We start from the raw sequence: 12,639 nt of genomic DNA on the forward strand, positions 1-12,639 counted from the left end.
ATGCATTGAAAACATGAGCACTATATAGAGTGCTCCAAAACAAATAAAAAAAGTAGTCCTGAAAAGATTTCCTAAAATGGCCTCTGTGCATGAATAATAGTACTTGTTCCTTGCTCTCAGGGAGCGCAAAAGACGGGAAGAGGCATGACCTATGCATGCCATGGGCAAATGGGGAGAACCAATAATGGAGCGATGAGGGAGCCAGCAAATTGCAAACCTTTGGGCTGGCTGAACCCTACAAATTACATACAACAGGTCTCTTTTTGAGACAGTGCATGTGCGCCACCTAGAGCCGAGACCTAAAAAGGCAATAAGCCTTCTTTATTTGAACATTAATAGACCTGGAATGACATTGCTGTACACATCAGTACCACCTGAACCCTGCTCCAATTTACGAAAAGAGTGAAGACATACCTCTTTAAGGAACACTTTGTCACGAAGAAGTAACAGCCCACTCCTACTATCAGAACTCCACTGCCTTTTCAATCCCTCACTGACTGTATCTTTACCTTTGACCCTGTACAGCAATTTTATCCAATCTTGTATTGTATTGTGTTGTAATAGTATTTATATAGCGCTTACTATCCCTGACGAGGCGTCAAAGTGCTTTTCGGCGAGTAGCACGCTACTTCGGAACCAAAAAGGAATTAGTGGTGGATTAGTATAGAGAAATATGAGTACAGTTTTAGTATTATTATGTGTTAATTTGAGCAGCGGACATTTGAGCTTGTTAGTTGGATTGACTGGAGTAATGGAAGGGGTAGAGAAGGGAAGAACAAAGAAGTGTTAATTGGGGGTTTATAGTAATAGGATGAGGCTTGGGATGAGTAAAGGGGGGATGACGGGGGAAGAGTCTGTGGAAAGAGTTAAGGAGATCATAGTAGCAGGAGGGGTTTTAAATGAGTCAAAGGTGAGATAAATGAGGGATAATTAAGTAGGGTTGTTTGGGAGATCATGGTAGTAAACTGAGGTTTAGTGAGTTACATGTGGAAGAGGAGGGAAGAGCTTAGCCAGGGTTATTTAGGAAATGAAAGTAGTAGAATGGGTTTGGGATGAGTCAGAGTGGGGATGGAGGATAGATTGATAGAGACATGACATATGGTGATGGGTAGACAAAGTAAAGCTTACAAGAGAGTAAAAATATAATATTTTTTTATTTATAATTGTATTTATATATATATATATATATATATACACACACACATTTTTTATTATTTTTATTTAATTTATTTATTCATTAATATTAATTTTTTTATTTACTTATTTATAATTTGAATTTTATTTATAGATTGTATATTATTTTTATTTATTTTTCTCTAGTACAGTAGGACTAGAGTACTAAATAAAGAGATATGTAAATACATGGTAAGGGAATATATGTTCAAGGAATATAATAATAGGTATAATATGAGAAGAAAAGTAGTATTGTATAAACACAGACTTTCAAGATTTGTAATATTTGAAGTTAATTAATAAGTGTACTTTTCTAACATTTATTTATCTTTACTCAATTTTTGAATAGCCAAATGATTATGATCTTGCAAACATACAAAGAGAGGACATCATTAGAATATTCATCTGGAAGGTTGAAATACTTTTGGAATTTAAGAGATTCTTTAATGGATGGAGAAAAAATAATAGCCCTGTGGAGCCTTGCTGAGAATCACATTGTGCTGATAATCTTGTTGGTGTTGTCTTTCTTTCAAAGGCTCTCTTCTTGATTAATGTGACACAGAGTTCAAACTTTAAGGATGAGTAAGCAGCATCCACCACAAGGCTACCTGTAGCAGCAGGACTATCCAAACCCATGGGCCCCTTGAGCATTCTGGCCTTGTTTTTCAGGAGGAGCAAGATCCTACCTGTGACATATGTTACATTACCAGGCATTCAACACACCTGAATGATGGTGAATGATGAGGAAGATGATGGGAATTAGGTCCAGGAGGTGGGGTGCCCCCAAATAAAAGTTTAACAGCATTCTGCTGATAACAGAGAAAAGCAGGTAGAAAGGAAGGGGCGAAGAGGCTACATAAATCTCTGTGTTCCTCTATAATTTGTATCCAGGTGATGCAAAAAAACTTTTGCTTCAATTAGGTGAATACAGGTTATTTCTTGCTAATAAATGTATTCCATTACCTTCCAGTCAAATGCTGTATTTTAAAACTCAACAAGACATGCACATACAAGATAAGTGAAAGCCCAGCAGACTGCACCAAATAACAACTCTGTCATAAAAGCATTTACAGTCAAAGTTAAGGGTGTGTAAAGTTATTAGCTGGCAGAGCTTGACATACTTCAACTTTTAAGCTTTACGTAAACTGTTGATGGTTATATCTCTGCGGGTCAGCAGGATGGAACCAAGTGTGGAAAAAACAGGAAAGCTAGCCTGAGACATTACAATCAGCCTTGAAGTAGCCTTTTATTCTAAACAATTAGCTAAGACCTCTGGTATAAAAATCTTAAAGGTAAAAATCATACACCCACAACTCAATGAATAAGAAGTAGCTTGGAGTATGGTGAGAAAATAATACATGTAGCAATACATCATTGCAAGCGCAATCACACCGGTTTGCAATGGTAAACCCAAACCATATGGGTAATTGATGGACTGCTGAAAGTTCTGCCGGGCCAAACATGTGACAGAATTTGTACGTTGTGAATGACTATAACTTAACATTGTGCAACACACAAAGACATATGTTCACATTGCTAGTTGTTATTTATTTATATTTATTATAGCGGTTTTATTCAAAGCACTTCAACAACAATGTAAGCAGTATGAAATAAGATTGTAAAACACAGCATTGGTGACAACCACGACAACCGTGATAACAGGTATTTAATAAACGCTCTTTCAATACAAATTTGAATAGGAATAAGAAAGAGGTGGATTTGAAAGCAAGACGGTGTTGGTACCATTACAGAAGAGCAAAGAGATGAAAAGATCAAAAACGAGATGAGGTACAGGTAGGATGGGAAGGAGACAACTAACTTAAGGAGGCAGAATGAAACTGATGTCTAGGGACTATGGGGAAGCCACATAAAGTGATTCTGAATGGTCAAAGACAAATTATTAAGTATTTGACCAAGCCCACATAAAGCGAGGCACAATAATTCAAACAAGAAAGGGCAAGCATTTTAAACCACAATTACAATAGAATGATGGATTTTATGTTCCACTTATTATAGAGATGAACATGTCATGGTTTTCAAACATCAACAGTGTAAGGTGTAAGGTCCTGAAACAAAGAACACCAACTAGAAGGATCTGACTTAAGAAACTTAGTGGTCATCCAGACCTCAATGGCAAGCAAGTAAGATGAAAACGCACTCCTGAAGGCCTGTGGCAAAGGTTGCATGATAAATATAATGTGAGTGCCTTCTGCATTGAAATAAGAATCTAGGTCACGAACAGAAGTAATAGAAGACAATAGAATAGTATAATGTGAAAACAGAAGTGGTCCAAGGACTAAACTCTGAGGAACTCCATATTGAACTGCATGTCATGCAGAGAATTAGTCTTTTGAAGACAAGGAGAATAATCACACAGAAAGTTGGAGAGAGTTCAGAGAGACATGAGGAATACCATCGAAGTACAGAGCCCCTATCCCCGAAAGCCAGAGAAAAAAGGAAATACGAGTAGGATGATCTATGCTGTCAAAAGCAGCAGTGAGATCAAGAAATAAGATAGAAGAATGCTGATTGTGTTGTCAATGAAGAAGTACATTAGAAACAGAGTGAAATGCAGATTCAGTAGAGTCACCAGGACGAATATTGGATTCCACCAAGGATATGGTTTGCTTTAATGAAGAAAAGCAGAAAGAGGAGAAAAAACTATAAGGCTCCATTATTTTGAAAGTAAGGAAAGAAGGGAGATGGTTCTGAAGTTAGAAAGATGTTAGGGTCAAGTGAAGGTTTCTTCCAAAGATGAAGTACAGAAACCTGTCTGAAGGATGAGGCAATAATTCCTGATCAAAAGGAAAGACTGAAAAGAGAGACCAGCTAGGATAACAATGTAGAAAAGACAGATTTTGTCAATGTAGAGAGCATCTAAGGGGATGCCATGGGTCTAGCTACCTGAAGTGAGCAAGCATGTCGGGTTTAGAGATAAGTGTAGGGGAATCTAAACAGTAATGAAGAGAGGTGGACGCCAGACAAAGGAAAGTTTATAAGAAGCAATACACTTCAGATAGCTAAAGGGAGCAGGAAAATAAGCACAAATATAGAGATCTTAACAACAGAGTAGGCAGAATGGTACTCAGCAGAGGGAAATGACAAAGAAGCATCCGATGTAGCAACAGGCAGTAACCTATCAAGTGTAGAGAATAGGCAGCGAGCCTGGCCCTGATTATGTTTTTGAATAAAAGTTTCTTTTGTGGCATTTGGTTGAAGAGCATATGTGTCATGAGCAGATATATAGAGGTATATTAAAAGGATTATTGTGTTTATGCCACAACACTCAAAGTGACATTTAGTGATACACAAGGAGGCTAACTCAGGTGTGAGCTATGGTTGTGGAGGCTTACATGTAGCTTTGAAAGCTTCCAGTGGACCACACAAGTCTACTGCAGAACACAGTAAAAATTGACAGAAGAGAGGAAGCTTCACCTAATGGACCCCAGAGAAATCATCAAGCATAGGTAATATTTGGCAAGCTAATGAGGCCAAATGGGCCCTGGAGACATTCCTGAGCGTTGTACAGACAACAGCAGCAGAAACAGAGTGTCAAGTAATGCAAGGCAAGGGAACAGAAAGTGTAGTGTGGATGAGGAAATGGTCAGAAGAAGCACAGTAGACTAAAGAAGATTAAGAAGACTTAGAAATATCAGAAAAAAGATAGGATCCACAGAGCCACCATAAATATGAGTTGGAAAGAAAGTCAGCAATGTGAGGTGATGAAATCAGCAATGATGTGAAGAATAAGCATTACAGTGTTGCCCATAACCTGACTACTGAAATCCCTAAGAAGAAGTACAGAAATGTCAGGAAGACAAAGCAGCGCAGTTTACAGTTCATCAAAAAAAGATCACTGGTGGCCTGGGGGTCTCTAAGCAGTTATGTGAATCAAAGGAACTGGAGAAGTGAAAGAAGTGAAATGGAATTCGAAGGATGAGGCAAATAGAAAGAATAGACAAATTAGTATAACTTAATTAAGGGTGGTGGAGGAGACCAACACCACCTCCAGGTTGTGCAATACGAGAATGTGAGATGGAAACAAAACGTAAGCACTCTGTGCAGCTGCCACCGTTTTGGCAATTGATTAAAGCGAAGTTTCAGTAGTGCACAAAAACTGAAGATGTAATAACAAAAAGTTATCCAGGGTAGTCGTGTGTTTGTAACATAAGGGCATGCCATTCCATTGATCAATAGGGAAAAAAAAAGCAGAGTTAGTAATCATAGTCGAGGAGCGTTGTGGAAAGATGCAATAATCCAGTTTGGCATAGTTGAGATTAAAATCTCACTAGGATTAAAATGTGCACTAGGACAGTCATTATAAAAGAAGTGAGTAAACAGAGGTGTGTACAAATCCTGGAAGAATTACCAAAGACTTCCCCAAAATATATCAAGTAGTGAGTTAAAGAAGTGACAGTGTCACTGGATCCAGCCTGGAGGGTCCACGAGCCCTTGTCTGGTCTACCCTCATCGAGTAAGCCTAGTTGAGGACGCCCTATAACAGAAATAGGATAAGGGTAGCCCTCATCAGTGCACACCGTTTCCAGGCTGCTCCTACCCTGAGGAATCATGCGTCGATGATGAAAAACGTAGGGCAAAGTAGAAGCAGATTGACAGCATCTGGGACACAGGCTTAGGAAGGAGAATGACAAGTCAGCAGGTCAATGGGTAGGAAGTACTCACACCTCTGGCTAGACCCTTTACCTGACTACCACCAAAACAATAAAGCACTTCATCATCGAGCCAGTTTTAAGTCAGGCTACTGTCTTCTTGTGTCTTGCGCCTGCACATTGTTTCATCTGGGCTGCCACTACCTGGGAGATAATGCACCAATAGTGAAGAGCACAAGGCAGCATGGGAGGCCTGGGCCACAAAAGAGAGCGTCTGAGGAACTGGTTTCAAGGAGGAGATGGAAACGTTAGGAAGATAAGCATGGCAAGTAGTCACACCTGCCTTCATCTGCCTCCTGCAAAACAAAGCACTTTATCCTCAGGACCAGGTGGAAGTCAGGCCATCATCTCTTTGTGCCCAAAGCTGTGCAGACAGCTCCCTTGGCTGACACTACCGGCAGGAGCATGCGTCAATAATGAAGAGTGCCAAGCAGGCCGAAAGCCCCTGACTGCAATGGAAGGCGGCTTGGAAACTGGCTTCAGCGAAATGAAAATGTCATCAGGCACGCAGGGACAATCATTCCCACCACAATATCTTATGATCCACAATCAAGACATGAAAAACATATACCCCCTGCATTAAAAATGGTCGCTAAAGGCAGAAATGTGCCTCATACTTAATACCACTAGCCATTTTAAAGCAATAAACATCTGCTCGAACGTCACTTCACATACTTTCATTTTTTGGTGTTTCTAATTTAAAATATTCTCAAATTCCTTAATTGGACATTTTAAAGAAAACAACCCCATCTTCTGTTGACTTACCGTACATCGGTCAGTTCATAGTAAATGTTCCTGCTCTCGTCCTTGATGTAAATGGCGACGTTGGGAGACTCCAGCACTTTCATGTTGAGGAGCTGGGGGAAGGCACTTACAAAGAGGGCACGGATAGTGTCTGTGCTGGTAATTTCATTGGGCATCCTCAGCTGTTTAATATGATCTCCATACTGAAGGAAGAGGACACCTGGAAACACAAACAGCACATACCTCAACCAAGTATCAAAAGAGAAACATCAAATACATAAATGCTCTAAACTGGAGATCAAACACAAAGCACCGACCTCTGTGAAGTGTATTGTCCGGTTGTAATTTTTATCAGGGCCGGCTTTAGGGCGTGCGACCAGGGCAGCGGCACCAGGTGCTGACTTTGGTGACGAGGCGCTGTGTTTAAAAGTAATTTATGGGTTTACAAGCACAAGAACTTCCTTGTGCTTTCAGCACTTCCAGGCCCAATAAAAATGTCAAGACAACTCTGGTGATTTAGGTTACTGCTGGTGAGAGATTGGAGTCTGGCTCACCATAAAGTAGCGCAGAGGGATAAAATTCCGCTGTTTGTGAATGCAAAATCGCCTTTCATGATTTATGAAAGGAATTCGCAGTGCAATTTTAAGGAATCGCAAAAATAGCGATTCCTTAAATTTGTGACTCCAATTAGGGAATCGCAATTTGCGATTCCCTAAATAGGTGATCACAAATAGAGAATACCTATTTGCGATTACCTGTTCACATGTATCATGCATCTCCTAAATGCGAATTTGGAATTTAGAAAATGCAATTACCACCAATTCAAGTTTGGTGATAAGCATGTGCAATTTTTAAAAATGCCTTACAAATGCATTTTTTAAAATGACATGTAGCGCACGCATGTTCCTTGGGCATGCGTGCGCTTTCTATGTCCACAAATATTTTTTGGGGGTACATCAAAGGGGGCCTTAGGTCCCCAGCACCCTGGGGTTTGCATTACCTAATTTGCGAATTCCTTAAAGGAATTTGCAAATTAGGTAATGCAAAACCATTCGCACCCATGGGCCTACAGGCCCACGGGGATGAATGGAGTCCCATTCCCTAATTGCAATTTGGTTCAGTAACAGCGATTGCGCTTTTAAGAAATCGCTATTACCGAATTGAAATTTTCATACATTCCATTTTGCATTTCTTAAATAGCGATTTCTTAAAAATCACTATTTAGGAAAGGCAAACCGGGATGATGATACATCTGGCCCTCAGTGCCTGCTGCAAAGGACGTGTACCATGCAGATTACAAAACTGAGTATGTGTGAGCTATGAGTAGTGCTTAAAAAATGAAATGTATCTATGGAGAGATGAGGGGCACTGTTGGATAGTGGTAGTGTGGGAATTTGTGAAGAAGGAGGACGGTTCTGGGGGGGAGCAAAAAAGACTGTTGCACCGGGCGCCACCAGCGCTAAAGCCCGTGCTGATTTGTATCATGCATAATGGATCAAGAACATACCGCTATACATATGAACTGTGTTTCAGGACACGGGATTGTTTCATAAAGCGGTCTGTTCTCTTGCCATTTTGTTTAAATGTCGGCATTTGTAAAGGACCAGAACGTGGGCTGTAGGTTAGACTTTCAAAAGCAGCATCTGTCCAAACTGACATTTGGAAAGGTTAGCATCACCTGTGGAATAAATCTTAATATCCATGTGCAGTGTGTGGTTTTACACACGTGGCCACCACCACAAGTGAAAAAACACAGAGGCCGTATCATGAAATTTGGTTTGTGTTTTTTCTCATTAACTAGTGCAACAGAGCATTTATTCCATGTTTGCATCACTGTTGTGTTTATTTTAAAATGCATTTATTAAAATTTGACCCCAATCACATTCATTCCAAGGGTCGCCGTGTGAGTGCCCCTGTACTGACAACTTTGCACCTAACTATCACAACTTTTCTCTGATCAAATTTTACCAGGTAAAACTTGGCACGATTTCTGTGGGGAAAAAATGAATTATTCTGAATTGTGCAGCTCGAAATGGTGGAACGGATGCCCTATTACTGTTATGCCCCATTCCACAGCACAAAATTCACAGCGGGGAAGTAATACTACAGTTTCCAGAATACCAGGGCACTCACAATGAGGCCCTACATTATGATACAGATTTCTTTCCTGTAACAAGAATTATTGGGTGTAGCCCTAGCCAGAACCCATAGTCCTTTTGAGCCTTAATCCTTTTATTTGTACTTTTGGGGGATTTGGGTATTCTGGGATTGTCTGCTACTTGGCAAATGTTCCCACCCTTCCCAATGAGGCCTAACAAGACAGAAATCCAATATAAGTTTTACCTTGAATGCCATTGCTGGGTTCAAACTTTGTATTTTGGATTAGTGCTGTTCATTGTTTAGTGTCAGGTTGGTATGGTTATGGTATTGTCTTTGTCCACAGAGCAATTTGCATAAAGTTTTAAAAATGACGTATTTTCACAGAGGCTTATCTATGGATCTACTATGTTTACCTGTGGCTCGAAGTTCCAGGTACGCTCACTCTCTCACATCAAATTTATTAAGACAGGGCATGCTGACACAACGCAACGGACGATACCACATTACCCTTTTCCACCATCTGACTTTCGGTGCAAAAGAAAAATTAGGACTACAAAGTGAGGTGCCCAATAGAGAATAAGGCCCACTCCCAACTGTAAGTAGTAATAATGACGAAGGGCAAGGGAGAACTTTCAGATCACACTGTAAACCGCAAGAGGGATCTCAAAGGAGGGGCTGCCCTGAATGGGGGCAGATAAGATTGACTGTAGTAGGGCTGGACTGGCCGTAGCGGGCATCAGGTGTTTCCCCGGGAGGCTGGAAGGGTGGGGGCAGGTTTTGCAGCTGTGGGGCCGGTTGTGTTACTGGTGGCTGGTTTTGCAGTGGTGCTGCAATATCGGCCTCCAGTAACAAAAGCAGCAATGCTTCACACTTGCCGCCCCCCTATACATCTCTTCCGGGTGGGCTGGTCCAACAAAATTGTCAGGGCTACTTTGGTTTCCCTTCCGGACCTGGACTGGCGAAGCAGCAAAGGGTACCATTCCTAAACCCAACTCCTAAACCAGGGGTCCCTAACATAAAACCAGGAAGGGGGAATCCATACACAAATTCCAGATTAACACTGTCTATGCATATTAGTTCTATGTAGATTTATTTTATATTTAAATGTATTGTATGTGGCTATCTTAGGTGTGAATGTGACCTTTGAGATCTATGTTGGACACCCTATCCATTAACTGAAGTATAAATCTGACTTCAAATGCAAAGCCTGAACTTAAACAGCACGATAATCATAAACATATTTCAAGACCTTAAGCCTAACCCTAAATCTAAACCAAAAACTCTAAGCCATTAATTAACTAGTCCAGGACCTTAAGCCTAACCCTAAATCTAAACCAAAACCTCTAAGCCATTAATTAATTAGTCCTTCACTTAAACCTCTAAATTAAAAGTCATATGTGTAAGAACTTTAATATAAGCATAAAACCTATGCCTAGGAATCAGTGCCTAAACAACTAAGAACTAACCCCTAAACCTCCATCCAAATTCTAAGACAAATAGTTATGCCACAATTTAAACAAAATAATGCCATAAACTAAACTGCTTATAAACAAGATTAGTGCTGATAAGCAGACTTGCCATAAATGCACGGTCAGTCTAACTGGACTCTCCGCCAGCTACTGTGGTATGAATGGCCACTCCAGGGGCACTTCGACTGAATTAGGAGCATATTATCTCCTGCTCTCTCCCCTTTCGTTGCTCCTCACTCATCGGTGGTACATATCTTGATAAATCATGCCATAGAGCTTCACTGTATGACAAAGAATGTCTTGGTTTATTGCATCAGGTGATATTACTGCCCTGATAGTTCATACTATTGCCTGTGTGACTATTGCCTGTGTGACAGGCAGGGCTGGCTTTGGCGGCGCCCTGTGCAACAGTCTTTTTTGGTGCCCCAGACTCCATTGTCACCTCCTCGGATTCCCTTACTACCACCTGGTAAATGTGACTCTCATCTCCCCATAGCCCTCCTTTCAAATACATTTGTTTTAAAGTACTTGTAAAGTCTGGCTTTCCTAATCCACTCAGCTATCCACATAAAATACAGATCTGTTCTTTGCAGCAGGTACATTAACCATCTACACTACTTTATGGTGAGTCAACGCTGCCACTAGACAAAACTCCCACCTCTCTCCCTTGCAGGAACATTAATCATAAGGGGTATCTTGACATTTTAATTGTTTCTCGAAGGCTGGACGCACAAGGAACTTTCCAGCAGGTGCTTTTAAATTGCAAGTTTCTAAGATGTTGTTAAACACAGCGCCCCCTTGAGATCAGCGCCCCCCAATTCAGGTTAGCACCCGGTGCGGCCACACCGTTTGCACCGCCCTAAAGCTAAAGCTGGCCCTGGTGACAGGAATGTGATGAGAGGGAGTAGCTTCACAGACCCACCTCAGGCTAAAAAACGTGTAGGAATAACGTCTTTAGACGGTGTCACTTTGCAAGCACAATGGTGGCAATCTGGAAGATGTTAGCAGTTAAATGTTTGGAGGTGTACTTATCATATCTTTACTTCCACCTAACTGCTCAACATATCCTCTACTTGCCTCCATCCCCTGTCTCCAACCCCTGTTTTGGGCCTGCTCTTCATTCACTCATCCACACTCTCACCCACACCCCCTCACAAACTCCCCGTCCATCTCCTCATCAACATAACGCAACCACATACCACTTAAAACAAATTACCTTCTTATAACAATAAAGATATCTACAACCCAACACTTTACCCATCCACTCACTGTCCTATTGGCACATGCACCCACTTAGATAGATGCACTGAATCACTCATACATTCTCCAATCCATACACTTCCACTCTTTTTACCCATCCATCCAGTCCACCCTTGCACTCACTCGTCCGTGCACTCACAAATCCACCCATCCATCTACCATTCAGTGACTGGTTAACTCCCACACATCTACCCACTCATTCGCCCATCCATACTCCTGCATCCATCTATTCACTTATTCATTCACCCCAAACACTCATGCACCCATTCATTCACCCTCACCACCCACTCACCTGCATGACCATCCACACGAGTAAACACCCAAACAGATCCATTTATAAACAATACAAGTGGGACTTTCCGAAAATGCCACTGAACAAATATGGGAGATGTGATCTCTATATATAGAGGCAATACTCCGGATGAGACTGCATGTCAGATATCAGAAGTGACTGTAGATCTGGCAAAAACTCCGGACACCCCCACAGCTTGACACATAGTCTGTATCTAGGATTGTATACCACCGCCCTGATGAAGCATTCAGAAATGGACACAACCTTCCAGATGTAGCTTCCAGACTTAGACACAGCTCTTCAGATGTGACCAACTGAAGTGAACTGCACACAACAGATAAGGCAGTCAAGACAAGGCACAGTACAGCAAGTAAGACGAACTGAATTAACTTTACCAAGTTTGCATATGAGGCTATAAGAAGTGAACACAAAACTAAAGATGAAGCCTCCAGAACAGTACAGGATTAACACACATGGCTTAGACACAATGCTCTAGCTGTGGCTTTCAGAATTGAACACAACACTCCTAGACACCCCACAGACAATGACCCTAGATTTAGGGTTAGGCTTAAGGTCTTGGAATATGTTTATGATTATCGTGCTGTTTAAGTTTAGGCTTTGCATTTGAAGTCAGATTTATACTTCAGTTAATGGATAGGGTGTCCAACATAGATCTCAAAGGTCACATTCACACCTAAGATAGCCACATCTAAAAGAAGCAATAATCCACATGAGACATAAAAAAACAGGACAGAATATTCAAGTCAGGTTTTGGCACTGAACACAATACTCTAGGTGAGGCTTCCAAAGGTGGACACAATTCTTCAGATACATGAACACAACTCTCAATGTGTGGCTGTAAGAATTGATCACAAGGCTCAAGTGCAACCTACAAAAGTGGCTTTCACATGATTTTACAAATTAGACACAA

At 41.0% G+C, this 12,639-nt stretch overlaps 1 protein-coding gene across 11 annotated transcripts in view; it reads right to left on the reverse strand.

The window, feature by feature from the left end:
* The window catches only part of KIAA1217 (KIAA1217 ortholog), a 1,319,791-nt gene that overhangs the window by 433,421 nt on the left and 873,731 nt on the right, over nucleotides 1-12,639 (reverse strand). For all 11 annotated transcript variants that reach the window (XM_069211370.1, XM_069211371.1, XM_069211380.1 and 8 more), the window contains one exon: nucleotides 6,609-6,807. In XM_069211370.1, coding sequence (XP_069067471.1) covers nucleotides 6,609-6,807 — 199 coding nt within the window. The remainder of the gene's footprint in view (nucleotides 1-6,608; nucleotides 6,808-12,639) is intronic.

This window comes from Pleurodeles waltl, chromosome 10 (assembly GCF_031143425.1).
Source record: "Pleurodeles waltl isolate 20211129_DDA chromosome 10, aPleWal1.hap1.20221129, whole genome shotgun sequence".
NCBI classification, from domain to species: domain Eukaryota; kingdom Metazoa; phylum Chordata; class Amphibia; order Caudata; family Salamandridae; genus Pleurodeles; species Pleurodeles waltl.